The sequence below is a fragment of the Diplotaxodon limnothrissa genome, linkage group LG16 (genome assembly GCF_057381915.1).
Source record: "Diplotaxodon limnothrissa isolate DT_005_m linkage group LG16, D_limnothrissa_male_GT1.1, whole genome shotgun sequence".
Lineage (NCBI taxonomy): Eukaryota > Metazoa > Chordata > Actinopteri > Cichliformes > Cichlidae > Diplotaxodon > Diplotaxodon limnothrissa.
This window is the reverse complement of record NC_140611.1, coordinates 39905073-39921502: the sequence shown is the minus strand read 5'-3', so window position 1 is coordinate 39921502 and position 16430 is coordinate 39905073. Positions and strand designations below refer to the sequence as shown.

Below are 16430 nucleotides of genomic sequence, written 5' to 3'. Positions count from 1 at the left end.
CATGTTGTGATTACACTGTTTGAATAAGTTGTATGAGTGCATTACAGAGGTATGATGTGCTTTATGTAAATGGAAATAAGCGAATAAGCAGGCTGTGTGACGCTGATTCACTGCAGACACGTTCATGATCAGACACGATGAAGAGTTCAGACACAGACGTGCCCATAATAACAGTCGCTGCCTTTAGACACACATAAGAATCAAGTCATTTCATCTGCTGTCAGATTATTTCTTCCTGATTAAAACATTAAAAATCATAAAAAATGTCCAGCAGTGCCCACCAGAGACCAGAGGGACAAAAACCAACAGCAACAATCAATCAGATTGATTCAGAGATAATCAGCTCTACGTCACTGATTACAGAGGTCCTTACAGGAAAAAGAAACTAATCGTCACTGATATGAAACATACAGGAAATGACTTCAGTTTGTTACGATTCTGTTTTTCTGTTGTGCTTCAGTTTGTTTTACTGTCACCAACAAGAATAAAAACTAAAACTAACGGAGCTGGTTACGCAACCAGCTCTCAGAGCAGCAGCTCTGAGCACAGACACATCACAGTAACCAAACATTTTACAAACGTCAGAGTTTCAGTGCTGATGGACAAAGTCTGCAGATGAGAGACGTTATTGTCCAAAGGGGAAGAAGTCGATCCAGAAGACGCCCGGGTCATTACGCCTGCCATACTGAAGCAAGTCCACCAGGTGTCGCTGCAGGTCTTTCTCAGTGTAAAGCCAAGCCTCCCTGTTCCCCACCGTCCCCCCCACAGGTGAACAAAGAGGCTCTTTAACTGCCTTCTGCTTTAATCACATGATGCAAACATGAGTAATAATCCAAAGCACGGCTGAATACGAAACATTTTGTTCAGACTCGGTGTGGGTTAGAGTTCGACCCGGGCACTGGGATGCTTACGTGACGGAGTTTGGGAATGCCCAACAAACACAGCTGTGTGTTGACAAAACAAACAAACTGGTTTTTATTTAAAATAAGAGATAAAAATAAACCTGCTCAGAACTGGTCCACAGAAAACCTAAAGTCTAACAGGAACATGAGATTTAGATAGATCGCCTCCCTAACACGGGACGTCCTCTAGCTGCTCACCGCGGAGACCAGATGCTAACCTCACGTTAGCCATTAGAGGCGGCTGAGTCGCCATCTCCAGAGACGCAGCAGGGACGGACGTCCTGGACCTCCTGCATCAGCGGGTGTCTCACACTTATTAATAGAACCTGAAACAATGAGACGATCTCTGGACTTCAGCGGACGGACAGATTCAAATAAGTAATATCAGCAAAGAGGTGAGAACCTACACGTTAGAATAAAAATGGCCGACGTCTGCGCCGCTGCTGCTGGAGGGAAAATGAAAACATTTCAAACCCTGGCCCACATGAACCCAGACGTGGACCTGATAACCAGGCACCTTAAAGAGCTCTGTCAGATACCCGAGCGCCCCATGTATCCACAGACCTCCTCCTCTTCATCATGAACAGTTTCTGTGGCGCCCTCCTCGCCGAGCACTGAGTCAAACGCCACCTCCTCCACAATGAAGTCTGATTTTTTCTCCTCCTCTTCCTCCTGTTCCACCCTGCCGAAAGTTAATGTGAGGAGGTTCACATCCCTCTCCTCTTCCTCCTTAGGTCTTCCTCCACAGCTCCTCAGCTCTAGCCCAGCTCTGGAAGGACTTCCTGTTGAAATCAGGGCATTGCGCTGAGAGTACGGCTCCTGATTGGAGGAGACAACAGGCGGTGGTTTGGGCTGAGTCAAAGATGATGATGAAGAGGATGAAGAGGAGAGGAGGTTCGTGCCCGCCCGCTGTGTGTACGCCCCTCCTGTGCTCTCCGTCTCACTCTCCTCATCACTCTCGTCCGAGGAGGAGCAGCTGCTTCCCTTCTTGCCTGCAGAGGGCGCCGTCTGCTCAATGTTCAGTGGGGAGATGATGCAGGGATCGTTGAGCCCCGCCTCCTCCAGGTGATGGATGGTCGTCTGACAAAGAGAGAGCTGAACAGTCAATAACATGAACCAATCAGACGTGCTGACATTAAACACCGGGCCGAAGTACACTGAGATTTAAAGTACTCTGTGCTGCAGGGACACAAGTATAAATACTAATACTGCATTCCTGTTTTAATACTTTACACCTGTGATCAACACCTCTGCTGTTTTTTTAATAATGAAAGTATTTATTAGATGTTGCATTTTATAACATGCACTTCCAACCATACTGTTTTGAAAATTTCCAAATAGGGTTTTGCGTCTTACCCTCATTATTTACTTTTTGTGATAAAATATCAATTGGTGTGATTGGATATGCAAGCTCTTGTTCTATTAAAATCCAATCTATATTGTTTTTCCCTGCGCAATGTTTGCCTAATCTAGCCATTTCAAAAGAGATGCTATAATAGGGCCAGCCCCCCTTCTTTTTTGGGTTGGGACAGCCGATTCAGTAAAAAGACTAGGTGTTACAGTCTCTGATAATTTAGTTAAATAAATTTAGTTTACTCCATTTACCCAAGTTTTTATTGATCTTGTTTAATAATTTTCCCACACTGTTAGTCATAATATCTTCAACATTTGGGTTCAGTTCAATTCCAAGGTACTTCATTCCTTTGTCCACCCACTTAAAGTTAAAGCCCGATATTAAGTTATGACTACAAGCCTGGGAAACCGACATCGCCTCTGATTTATGCCAATTCATTTTGTACCCTGAAAACATTAAGTATGTATTAATCACCTCTTATAGTGTTGTGATAGAATTAGTTGGGTCTTGGTTTAATACCAGAACATCATCTGGTTATAGGAACAATCTGTGTTCTCTGCCTCCCCGAATACACCTTTAATCTCTGCATTTTCTCTGATGTGAATAGCTAATGGCTCTAAAAAGATAGCAATGGGCTTAAACTGCATCCTTGACGTGTTGATCTGGAAATGCTAAAAAAAAGGAGAAAGTACCCCATCTGCTTCTGGCCCCGAGTACATGGCTCTAATCCATCTGCAAAAATTGTCACCTATTCCAAACTTTTCCAGGGCTGTGAACAGGAAGTTCCACTCCACCCTATCACAAGCTTTCTGTGCATCTAAAGATATAGCAAACACAGGATTTGTGTTATTTCTATTCAGCCACAGCAGGTGTAGTAATCTCTTCATATTATCAGACGCAGCTCTATTCTTGATAAACCCTTCTTGATCTTGATGAATACTTTGTGCTAGTACAACCTCCAACCTCTTTGCTAAAACTTTGATAGAATTTTGTGATCCACATTGATTCAACTTATCGGTCTGTAATTACCTGGATCAGTTAAATCCTTGTCGCCTTTTGGAATTAGTGACATTACTGCCTGATTAAAACTTGCAGGGAGTCGTCCAAATTCAAAAGCTTCATGTAATACTTCAGTTATAGCACATCTATAAATTTATGATAAAATTCTGCCGGGAATCCATCCATCTATTCCTTTCCATGAATTCATGCCTTCAAAGCATCGCATACAATGGCCAGCCTGTCCGTAGATCCAACGTTCACCTCGTTCAAATATCTTATATCCTCTTTTAGGGTTGATACAACTTTCTGGTCTTAGTCTCCACCTACACGTTCTGTTCTTATCAACATTTAGATTTATGTGCAATTCTACCGGCGCGTGGTCTGCAGCTGAGGGAACACAAACTCAGACTGTCCGAACAGGTTTGCTCGTTTCTTGCGTGTACTCATTTGGTGATTTATTAAATGTGTAACTGTTATTCTGATCTGCTGCTGAGTCTCTTACGCTGGTGAAAACGCAGAAAACACAGATCACACCTGTTCAACCAATCACTTTCATTCCACTTTGATCTGCGACAAACTGACGGTTCATCTCTGTTACAGTGTTGTTAGACTGCTATATGTTTGTGTTCTTTATGCTGTAGATTTTCACGTCTCTGGAATAGTTGGCAGTAATACGGATGATTTTCTGTAAAATCATACTGATATGAGCCGTGACATATTCGTAGATGACCGTTAGATTAGTCAGCTGGGAAACTCTGTGTTAACTCAGAGCTGAGGATATCGTGGACATGCTGAGACTCGCTCCGTGGTGTACAGGGCCGTTTACCCTCATGATTAATATTCACAATAAAAATATTAGCCGAACATCATGAAGTCTGTATGTGTTTCATAGTGTGGAACAACCTTTGTACAGTTAAAGCCAGCAGTTACTACATGACGGAAACACCAACGTTATCTCTTTTATGCGTTTATACACAGGTCACGCTGATTACTGAACAAAAACCCAAAGATCAGATGTTAAACAGGTTTATTTGCTCTCTCTCCTCCTTAAACATGTTTTTAATGTTAGTTATAATTCAGAATTAGCGACTGAAACACGTAGGACACATAAGAACATCAGGAAATAAAACATCGATAAATATAACCTCAGTAAAAGAAGTCAGCGGGGGTTACTACAGCTGTGTACCGGGGCCTGCGCTTTGTCGGTGGTAATAACAGCTCGATTGCGAGGCGAGGCGAGCGGGTCTATCCCACGCTTTGCCGTGAGACTGGGCAGACATCTCCGACATCATCGAAGCACTTTTGCAAAGAGGCTGTATCTTGACAAACCGACCAGACACATGAAGATTAAACCACTACATTCTCGGCTAAAAAAATATTAAAACGGTATTTGGTGACACACAAACAGGGTTTTTCAAAGCTCAGTTCTGTTAGCTTCTACATGCCGGTTGTTGTGTGCTAGAAACAATGGCCACCAGGCCAAAGCAATGGTTTTGACTCGATCAGCGTTAGCCCCGCCCCCTGAGTTTGATGGGTGAGGCTGACAGATAAAATTATTTCATGGTGAGACCTGAAGGAGTCAACTGTGCCAAAATGAATTAATTAAATGTGTCCAAAATATTTATTTAATTAATCATTTCATGGTTTAATTAATTCATTATGGCAGTCCTGGCGTTTCATACAAAGCACCCACGCAGCTGTACAGAAACTCCGTCATGCTAGCTAGTAGCAGTACGAGTTATTGTAACTGACTGTATAAAGTCAGCATAACTAAAATAAACTCCACCTAAACTTGGTTTATATCTGACCCAGATGGACTGCAGGTCATAACTTCTTACCTGAAGTTCACCTGACACTCGGACCGGCCGCCTCGGGTCTCTCCTCCTCCCGCCTCCCCTTTCTCTCATCCACCTGCTGGCCTCTGTGGAAGCTCCGCCACAGCCAGTTATTGTTACACATCTGCCAGCATCTGGCCAATCCACCTTTCATTGTTTATACCGTTACAACCCCCCCCCCAAAAAAAAAACAAAAAAACCCCATCAGCCCATAAAAACGAATAATCACCAGTCCAGCTATGGTTGTGCCATCAGTTAACCCTTCGCGTGCCAGCTGTGCCACGCGTGCCCAGGGTTGCCGACCCCTGATCTAGTTCATCCCTGGAGTTAGACGCCTTTTTATTCATTGGTCAGAGTTAAATGTCAAATATATTTTAAAAACATTCCTTTACAGGGCTCTAGACTAACTTTTTGCCATGGGGGCGTGCTGGTGCGCCTAACTTTAAAAAGTTAGGCGCACACAAATTTTATAATAATTGATATAATGTGTTTTTCTGGATACACTGTGCTTTTTCAGCATGCAAAGATTGATGACACCGTGTCAGAGCACTGGCTATGAATTTCAGAAGCATCAGGCCTTAACAGAAAAGTTAGCAATAGTTCTTTTCCTATTACAGCTACATCCACTTCTGTCCTGCCTAGGCTGCTCACTAGGGCTGCGTATCATCACTGATTTCTATAATCCACTCGATTCCGGTTTTCAAAGTCCCGATTCGATTCAACTTAGCCTCAGACAGTCAGAAATATTATAATTCTGATCATTTATCAGTACTGACTTCATCAGAATTGTGAACATCACAGCAGATGCCTTTGTGTGAAAGTAACTGAGAATAAAACAGAAAAACATGAAGGAGATTTTCCTGGTCTGGCTTTTTATAGCAGAAAACCTTAAAAATATTCTGCAATGTTCTGCATATAAAGTTTAAATTTCTTCAGTATTGAACAACAGAAAAAACAGGCTTTCTTGTCCGAGGACATTTAAGTGAAAAAGAAAAAGACAGCAGCCACAGCGCTGTGAACAACGGTAGACTGGTGGGTAATAAGCGACTGAATAATACAGAAAACAGAGATTGGAGACGGAAACTGTTCTTGAAGTACAGAGAGAGAGAGAGAGAGCTAGCTGTGCATGAAGTGTGATTTTAATAGTCGTGGAAGCAAAACAGCAAAATTCATGACGACATTGATCAAATGTGAAGCGCAGTTTGCTGCTTCTTTTGCTGCTGGCTCGGTGGATTTTGGCTGGAGAGACAAAACCTGCAGCTCAGAATCAGCGCAAAAAGACGTAAACACAGCGCGGACCGGACGCATCAGGATCGCTGAGCTCCGACAGCGTGTCCGTCTACGTCGGGTGAGAAAGCCGAGAAAGACAAAGCTGATCCTGATGCGTCGGTCTGTGTTTACGTCTTTGTGTGGAGTCCGTGTACCTGCTCTCATCTGCTGTTTGGTTGTTGTTGAAATGGTTTTGTGAGCTTTAATCTGAGAACCTGCCGTTTCTGGCAAAACACAGTTATTTAAAAGTCGATTCAGGATTTAATGAATCGATATCCTTTATTCAAGCTACTCACCTCCCACTTCCACCTGCACTTTCAACTGGACCACGGCCAATCAGAGAGGTCCCGCCCCTGACTATCTCTGATTGGTTTAGTCCACGATAGGGGCAAAATGTGTGTCTGTTGTTGACCACAGGGAAGGTTGCAGATTTTTTTTTTTTGCTACCCGAACAGTTGGTCGCACAGGTGCAACCAAATATTTTTTTTAGTCGCACCACTGAAAAATTAGTCGCACTCTAGAGCCCTGGTTTAAACACGTCAGGTGCAAAGATCTGAGTGTGCGAAGGAGACCCCCAGAAATATTCCCATTAGTCACTGCCTCTGCCAGTGCGCCCCAGGGCAGCTGTGGCTACAATGTAGTTTCCAGCTAACAGCTGTTGGTGCCACTATTTCAGGTCAAACTGTGTTTTTTCATTTTTTTGTAGATTTAGCAAAAGAAGCAAATGACGTGTTTTGTGAGAGGCGAGCAAACACAACGAGCCTGAAGATCCGTTTTAAAATGAAAATTGAAATGTTGCGTGTTCATCTAGTTCATCCCTGGAGTTAGAGGCTCACCTTGGCTCATCTCGGCTTCACCTCGGCTTTACGAGCAAACTGAGCTCGGTGTTACGGTCGAAGCGCTGAACAGACCTTTGTGGGCTGTGAGCGCTTCATCTGCTCGCGTGGCCTTTGCGTGTTTCCTAGCAGTGGAAACGTAGCTGAATCACATTAAAAGAAGTGCGGTGTGACAGAGAGCTGGGCACGGCGCCGTGTTTTGGAAAAAACTGTTGGTGAGCACCCAAACCCTCCAAATTTCATGTTTGGTTTGTTGGTCACACAGCAGGGGAAAGCCCCCTCTGCATCTTGGTTAACTAAAGGCAGTTAATAATGGAACATGAAACTGCATCTATTTCATGAAAAGCGTCTGCTGATCCCCCCGTTCGCATGAGACACTACAAATATTAAAAAGGTTAACTGTAAGGACGCCCACAGCTGCTCCATCCCAGCACGCTGTCTGCACGAAGAAAATACTCAGATGAATTCAAGGTTTCACAAACTAAAGGTGACGACGAGTCACACAGCACTCACCGACACGTTAACAGGAGCTGATCTTTAAAATAAGCCCGGGCATGGAAATGCTATCAGAGTACGGCTCTTTTTCAGGATACAAGGTTAATGCAGGTATTAACTTTAAACTATGAACCACCAGTTGAAATTAAGAATCGCTATAAATGGAAGTGGGATGTAGATAGCATTAGGTACCTAGGGTGGTAATACATCGTGACGTCACCAAAATGTTCAATGCCAACTATGCCCCGCTAAATGAATCTATACAATCAGACAGACAAAGATGGAATACCAATCCGTCTCTGCACTCCAGGATCGAATCAGTTAGATTAAATATTCTTCCCTGTATTTGTTTCAGTCTTTATATTGAATATTGTAAGAATATTGTCAAAACACATCTGGAACGGGAAAAAAGCTCGAGTTAAATATAAACGCTCCAACTAAAGAAAGAAAAGGGAGGTCGTGGGCTTCCTTGTCTACGAGAATATTACTGCGCAGCTCAGCTAAGACCACTGATATGTCTCTGCTGTCCAGATTACACCGCCGGATGGAAAGATGTTGAAGGAAAACCAGTTACAGCTTTAATATCGGACATAAAGTTACAGAACAAAACAGACATGGCAGATGAACCCATACTACAAATAATCACATCTGCTCTGAAAGAAGTCATCAGAATTTGCCTCTAAGCTTTGATGGTGAGCATGTGATTCAGATTTTTCCCGAATCAGTACGATAATAGATTCAAGAACTGGATTTGAAAAGGTATAACTAATTATTATTAATTCGTCCACAAGGAGGCATTTCAAAGCTTTGAAAGGAGCAAACATGATTTAGGCTCAGACGACTTCTTTAGATTTCTACAGGCCAGAAATTATTTTAATCAAAACTTAAAAGTGAACCTAAACGAATTACAGCTTGTAGAAACATTTTTATCATTAACCAAATCTGGAGCGCAAAGAAAAATTACTTCCAAACGATATAAGAGCATCCTGCGGTGTAAAAACCACAGCTCTCTGTATATGAAAGCAATGTGGGGAAAAGAAGGTAACCTGTCGATTACAGAGGAGTGTTGCATGACACAGTGGGCTACCACCGGGTCCAGTGTTTGCCGTGAGTTCTGCTGTAAAATCATTACGAGAGTTTTCATCAGCCCTGCTCAGCAAAGATATCGGGGAACTGCGACACTTGTTGGAGATGTGGGCGAGATGGAGCTAACCGTTTCCAAATCTTTTGGGATTGCAAAGATAGTCGCCAGCACTAATCCACGAACATCTACAAAATGTGTTTTCATTTGTTTTTCCTTTAACCTTTGAGACCATATTTCTGTGTAACACACCAGTGGATGAATTGAACTCTAATGATAGAAGACTCTTGTATATCCTACTGGCCACGAGTAAAAAGCCTCGAGGAAATGGCTTACGCCTGAACCACCAACGATGGAAGATGGAAAACATTCTGTACCAGAGATCTATACGATGGAAAATTGTCATTTTCTCTTAAACTTCAGAGGGATACTTCCTACAGAATACGTTAAGCCTGTGAGGTGTGATTTTTATTTTTTATTTTATGAACCATGCTTTCTTATTTTTTTTTACATTGAAGCCCCGAGTTGACAATCATGTGATGCTAACTTGCCTGCTGCTACTCCCTTACCCAAGTCTTTTTTCCCTCTTTTTTCTTTTCAATTGTAAGTTTAAAAATGTGAAAGCAAAGACAGTGTAAAAGTGTTCAATTGCTTTCTCTCAATAAAAGAGACAATGCAAAAATAAATAAATAAGCCCGGGGTTCATTCATGCTCATAAACCACACGACCTTTAGATCCCAGCAAACAGGTGGTTACAGATAAATAATCACGTGAGAAGACGAGATAACGACTCACAGCAGGTAACAGAGAAGACTTCCTGATGCGAAGTGTTTCCCTGTGCAGGACAGCCTCTGCTCTGAGACTCACGTCACCAAGTCTCCATAGCAACTTCAGCCAAGACGCCAACACAGACATATATCAGCAAACACCGCAGAACGACAACACCAAGAATAAACCCAGATGAACATTTCTACACTGGGTTCAAAGCCAAACTGAACCAGCGGCTCCTCAGGCCACATTTTTAAATATTCACCAGTTTTTTATGTGATAACATTTCCTGTGCACAGAGGAAGCAGCCGCTGGCCGGCGTTCTGCTGCTTCGGGTTGTGATAAACTCAGAAGAACAATGAGCCGAGAACCCTACCCTGGGGTACACCGGAGTCCCGGATACACGGCGAAGACGTTCAACTTTCAGATAAACAACACTCACTCACAACACCACAGAAACGCTGCTCTGCTTTCACCTCAGAGGGGTGGCCAACGTTTGAGTGCAGGCTCGAGGTCAAAGCAGAAAATAAAGCCAAACTTAAAAGCAGCTTTTGAACACTGCACGGAGAGCGGGCCGGGGTCGGGGTCTTCCTGCGTTCCAGCTCTGAGCTCTCAGCCCTGATATGAAAACATTACTTTGATCATGAAGCGTCTGAAATGTGACCAGAGGGACGTGAGACACTGTGAAACTGAATCACTGTGAGATCTCTGTGGACAAACATTACACTTCAGTCTGGTGAGCGCTTTAAACATGGACGGCTCGTGCCGATGCAGGAGTATTAAAAGTTGTTTGCTGGCATCTCCACACCAGGAATAACACGGCACGTTATGAACGGAGCGATTAGCGGCTCGGTGACCGAGCAGCCGAGCGGGTCTCAGCGCTGCTGTGACTGGGAGCAAATGGGATTTCACTGCGGTACGAGCTGTCAAAACATGGCTGTGTTTCACCTCTCGAAGCACATCCTGCCTGCACGCTCTGACTGTGTGCGCGAGCTCTTTAGCAGCGTCCTGAGTCTGTGCAGCTGTCTCTCTTTGTTTGTACAACCGCAGCTCTGGCAGAGTTTCCACCTGCTGCTGTTTCTTCCTGTGTCTTTACTCAGAAAACGCTGAGCGCTCGCCGCTCGACCACAAACAGCAAACAGCACGTTAACTGTTTGGCCTGCGACTCCAGCTGTAGCAGAGAGCCCGACCCTGGGCGATTCCACCACATTAGAGTCCTGTTAAAGCATCTGATGGTGTAATCTGCACTCAGATTTATGCTTCACACGCATCAAAGGATGTGAGATGACAGAGATGTGAAACCACAGAAAGAAAGAACTCTTCACACGTTCCCACTCGTGTTCTCTGCAGATCAACGGGAATATTTCTGCTGAGATCGTTCTGGTGCTTTAGACACGCGGATCTGTTCGCGTGGAAAACACTTTGCTGTGATGAAGCAATGAGAAGTGACAGGAGTGAGACTGAAACTACGTGACTATCACAGCACGATCGTATCACGTTCTCATGAACCAGCGTCCTCGAGTTCGCTTCAAAGGCTCAAACTCAGGACCTCTGACCCGTTTGCTGCTGGATGCTGAAGGGTCAGGTCCAGTTAGCGGTGCGGGTACAGGATGGAAACTTTATTTTATAACTGAAAACAACTGAACTTTCAAAATAAGAGCCACTTGTCACACGCATCGCGATGGCGTTCTTTGAAACTGTGAAACAACAACAAAGGTCGAACATCAGACACGAGCGCTGACGACTGAAACCTGAAGGAATCAGATGCTAGAATAAATCGTCTTCCTTTGGTGACGTGTTCAGCGTGTGATGCTCTGACTCTGAACTTACCAGAACCGACGGCAGCAGCCTCCGTCTCGGACAGATGAACCCGGTCGAGATCAGCATGAAGATGCAGAACGTGACGATGATCACCAACGAGCACAACATGCCCGAGATCAGCGGGTCTGCACGCAGGAACACAACGAGTTTAGAGGTGAACATCAGTCTCATCAGCCTGAAAACAGCAACATTTAAACGTTCACATCGTGCTACAGTACATGTAGTACTACCTGTAGTAGTACTACATGTACTAGTACTACTACAGGTAGTACTAGCACTGCTGTTTCCAGCCGTGACTTGCTTATCAGTCAGATTTGCTGAGGTTAGCGTGGGAAGTGTGTTTCACGGGGAATTCCCTCCATTTCCAGTCACAACAGAAGCTCAGCATGAATGTTGTGGACTAAAAGCTTTTTATTGTCACCTCCATGTGTCCACTTGATTTTTCCAGTGAGTAAAACTAAATAAGCAAACACACAATCGCTGTATCTCACGGTTCAACCTGAGGGGGCTGAAACTTGGCACAGCTTTGAAAAACGTGGAGCTCCACAGAGTCCTGACGTAAAGTTATTAACACGCACGCCCTGAACGACACTGCAGGCTAACAGCAGTGTTTATGATGCTGCTCCTTTAGTGTCACCCATCTTCCACCTGACAGCGAGGTAACTGAAATCACTGTGTGTGTGTGTGTGTGTGTGTGTGTGTGTGTGTGTGTGTGTGTGTGTGTGTGTGTGTGTGTGTGTGTGTGTGTGTGTGTGTGTGTACCTGCAGAGAAGATGGCTGGTACTGTAGCACACTCAGGCGGGCTGAAGTTGGAGTACATGTCCTCGATTTCGTCGCAGAATCGCACGGCGACACAGTACCGCCTGCCGGGCTCCAAACGATCCCACTTATAGCTCTTCAGAGACTCAGTCTTGATGAACTGCACACACAGGCACAGATTATCAGCACAGGAGGCGTCCTGCTCACACAGACTCCGACTGACACAGCAGCAGGTCTCTCACGTGACGCCTGCTCTTAGCCTACAGACTTTTTACATTTAGCAAAATATTTAAACATTTATCATAAATCAGAGTGGACTCATGACTGACTTCAAACCGTTGAAAGCCGTGGGCCACACTTTCTGTCCCAGAGGTTCAGGAGTACGTCACTGCCATAAAGATCCACTCAGAGCTAACAGATGAAAGCAGGAAGTAAACTTGTTTCTAACGCTTCGAGCCAGCGCTCAGGTATCACCACGGTTACTGTGCGAGGTACGCTCTTATGCTCATCGGCAGCTGGTGAGGACGCTCGGCGAGCATCATTTCAGAGACATGTAATAACAGTGTGACAGAATTCCACAGCTGGATCACCATGGAAACATTAATGGAAGCGGCGGACACGGAGAGTAAGCGGAAAAATAACCACAGCGACACGAAGTGGGCGGGTCCAGAGTGGAGTTAGTGTTGTGTGATTTGAAAGGTAACTCGCAGTCCCGTGTCAGGCCTGTAGGCCAGGCTCCTCCCTCCTTATACTTTGCTTGAGTTGACATTTGACCCTCGCCGTCTTTGCCGTTTATTTGCGGAGGTGAAACTCAAACCGGGGGTTCTGATTGGTCTCCCTCTCTCATGTACCTCCATCTTATCCGGGTTGCTGCTGATCCGGAGCTCGTAATGGAGAATGTCGTAGCTCTGCCTGAGGCGCTCCAGCGGAGGGTGAAGATCCACGCTCAGGCTTCTGTCGCTGGGCGCCACGCTAAGCAGCGGCAGGCTCAGGTGTTCTGCAGAAATCAGAAACAACGCATGACGCACACACACGGCTCAGAGGGCTGAAAATAACAAACTCGTGGCGTCTCCGGAGCTGAAGACTCGACACTCACTGATGGGTTTGAATGGGACCTCGGTCTCGTTCGGGTCTCCAAAGACCTGGCCTCCCAGCTGAGCTCCAACCCTTGTTAAGTACGTCTCCGTTAGGACGGAGAACGCCGCCGTCAAGTCACAAAACAGAGGCTTCTGCACACGCTCACAGCCGGCCACCGGGTTCCAGCTATGTTTCCTTTCATGACCAGAGAGGAGAGAAACATCAGATCTCAGAGGAAGTGTTCGTGATCACCTGAGCCAATATGTGCCAGAAACATGTCAGAACTCCTCTGAAGACAACGCAGACTATCATCAGGGTACCAACCAGGTGACATCAGCACACCTGCAGCTGTCAGTGTGTGAAGGTAAACCCACCTCTCAGATTTGTATTCAACGTTATAGTAGACCCCTGGAGGTGTGCCTGGTCCCGCCTCCCATTTCAGTATATAACTGAAGTTGAGTGATGTCAGGGAGATGTTGACGGGCTTTGGGAGGGTACCTACAGCTGGAACACAGACAGGAAGAGGAAGGTCAAAGGTCAGCAGGAGACCAGCACCATGAGTTATCTGACCCGCAGCACAAAATGAAACATGTCAGCAGAAAAACAATAAAATTATTATTCTTCACGGACACTCTACATAATTATTAAACAGGCAGCAGCTCTTCTACGCCTGACAGAACTCCAGCTTTGTGCACGCTGTGGGAGGAGCTGAGATCTGTATGTGTGGGAACTGTGGGAGGAAAGAAAGACCCAGCAAACATCTCCCCACCCTCAGTCATTCCAGGGAAAGGAACTTCATGCTTCAGCAGACCATCTCATGGTCCCAACTTTGTGGGAACAGTTTGGGGATGGCTGTTCCAACATGGCTGCACACCGGTGTGCAGAAAGACATGGATGAGCTGTGGAAGAACCTGCCTGCACAGAGTCCTGACCTCAGCCCGACAGAACACCTTTGGGATGAGTTAGCGACTGTGAGCCGGGGCTTCTCGTCCAACATCCGAATGGTCCAAAATTCCCATAAACACTCCTAAACCTCTGGAAAGAAGAGCTGCAAACTGTTGCTAATATAGTGTCCTAAAGACGGCTGCAGCCTCTACGTCTGAAAAGCCTGATTGGACACAAGTCTGTGACAACATGAGCAGCCTACTCTGGGCTCAGCCAACTCCTTCCTGATGATTTCATGGTCTCAGGTCTGACTGAATAACACGCCTTTACAGTGGCAAAGGAACAGGAAGCAGGGGACGGTGAGTGGATGACCACAGCCGGGACACTCAGGTGGTTTCCAGAGGAAACGGCCTGAACTATGACACGGAGAGTCCAGAAATACGCAGAGGCAAGATCACGTGGTTCTGAGTGCGCGCTCACCTGGCAGGATCAGAGGCAGCCATGAGAGCATCCAGGTGAGAGCGGTCATGACAGCTGGAGCACATCTGCCGAGCTTCCATCAGCACCTCAACGGACAGACAGCAGCTGCTTTCCCTTTCTGAGCAGGGATGAAAGTGCAGTTACAGACCCACGCTTTTACTTTCTGTCTCATGTCTTACAGTTAAACACAGTTAATAAAGTTTTGACATTGAAATAAACCTTTATTGACACCCCCGTGGTTCTGTTAGCCTCTGATTTGGCCTCAGACTTCCCTGTAAGTACAGACTGTGAGATAAGTGTAACTTGCTGACCTGTTACGGAGAGATAAAGCCCCCATGAAGCGTCACTGGTCCGCAGATTCAAGTTTTCGTGTTTTTCTCAAACTGCCCACTCGCCGGAAATTCCTCCTCATCTCAGGCTAACGGGCTAACAGGCTAACGGGCTAGCACCCTCTGTGTTGGTAAAAGATCAAAGCTCCAGGCTGGTAGTAACCGATCAATGAGTCCGAGCGTGTTACCTGTCCCGGTGAGCGTCCCGATATGCTTCCGTTAGCGCTGTCACAGGACCGAAACACGCTGCTGCCGCCCCGCTGCCTTCACGGACCTCCGGTAATCGCGAAGTCTCTCCTGCTCATGTGCCGTTCCTTTGATCAAAGCGACATCACACCCAACAATGACACAGCAACAACACTTAGAAACATTTCCCACTCGGTCGGTTTGAGTTTGTTGTTGACCAGTCTGACAAATCATAAAGTGTAAACTTCGTTTGACACACAGCATTAAATACAACGGGACAGACGCCATAAAATATACCGTCACAGTTGATTTAACGGGACATCGTCCCTGAAATCGGGTGTAGCAAATATATATCTATAGATATTTTTTTCTTTACAGTTTATAACGCCGTCTCTTCACGAGATCTCATTAGACCGGCGGTCATGAATGCAGCACCGCGGGAAGTCGGTGATAGGAAATCACGTGATGTTGTTGAAGCACGGACGCTTACCTGACAGGCTCCCAGTAGTTTTGAGAAGTCATGTGATATAGTTTGTGGTTATTTTCCTTAGATTTGAGGTTTACATTTAGTTTTAAATATCCGTGTACGCGCTTCACGAGCAGGTCATCTTATAACCACAGCAACAAACCACGGTGGAATAAAATAACGATTTTATTTCTTATTTTCAAACCCTTAAGATTATGAAAACCAAAAATGCAGTGAAACCTTTTAACACAAAGAAGTTTAGTAAGTTCTCATTTTATTTATTTGATTGAAAGTGCATATCTTGTAGCCATGTTGTGTACATCAATCCTTGTTCTTGCTTCACTAAAAAACAAAAGGCTGATATATACCTGTGACTTTTCTCTAAATGAACCGTAACTCCAGAGGTCACATAAAAACCACACAAATAACATCAGCAGTCAAATGTGATTGAAAGGTTTGGAGGTTTGTCTCAAAATAAGCCTTTAAACTGATTTTGTACCCTCTGGAAGTTGTGCTAACCCCCATCTTTGCCCTTACAAAGTTCCCATTTACATTCTAATGTAGGAATAAACTGCCTTCATGTTACAACTCTGCTGCAACAAACCACTGCAGACCTTTGCTTAGTCCGATTACATTATTAAATGTCAACAGTCATACTGCTGAAGTAATCTGGAAATCCACTAGCATTATGATTTGGCTAGCAACAATATTAGTGTGGGGTAGAGTGGCTGTAGCTCAGGTGTTAGAGCAGTTCATCTGCTAATTGGAAGGTTGGTAGTTTGATCCCAAAATTGTGAGGTACGTAAGTCAAAATTTCAATTTACTAAATCAAAATTTTGAGTTAAGTCAAATTTTTAAACCCACGACACCAATGTAAGGTAGCATGGA

The 16430-nt window shown here is 45.0% G+C and overlaps 1 protein-coding gene across 1 annotated transcript; it reads right to left on the bottom strand.

Moving 5' to 3' along the window:
* Positions 1 to 1267: 1267 nt before the first annotated feature.
* LOC146616695 (interferon alpha/beta receptor 2-like) lies at positions 1268 to 15103 on the bottom strand. The gene is made up of 8 exons (XM_085374066.1): positions 14873 to 15103; positions 14562 to 14679; positions 13571 to 13700; positions 13216 to 13391; positions 12971 to 13116; positions 12123 to 12279; positions 11370 to 11485; positions 1268 to 1982 (listed from the first exon to the last, which is right to left on the bottom strand). Exons 2-8 carry the CDS (start codon positions 14608 to 14610, stop codon positions 1434 to 1436), a joined length of 1323 nt encoding a protein of 440 aa, XP_085230192.1. The 5' UTR covers positions 14611 to 14679; positions 14873 to 15103; the 3' UTR covers positions 1268 to 1433.
* Between the last annotated feature and the right edge of the window lie 1327 nt (positions 15104 to 16430).

Coding starts and splice junctions, on each gene's coding strand:
- LOC146616695 (XM_085374066.1), bottom strand. CDS start 14,610: ATGACCGCTCTCACCTGGATGCTCTCATGGCTGCCTCTGATCCTGCCA. Junction 13,701..14,561: donor GCTGCCTCTGATCCTGCCAG/GTGAGCGCGCAC, acceptor TCTGTGTTCCAG/CTGTAGGTACCCTCCCAAAG. Junction 1,983..11,369: donor GGCTGCTGCCGTCGGTTCTG/GTAAGTTCAGAG, acceptor TCTCTTTGTCAG/ACGACCATCCATCACCTGGA.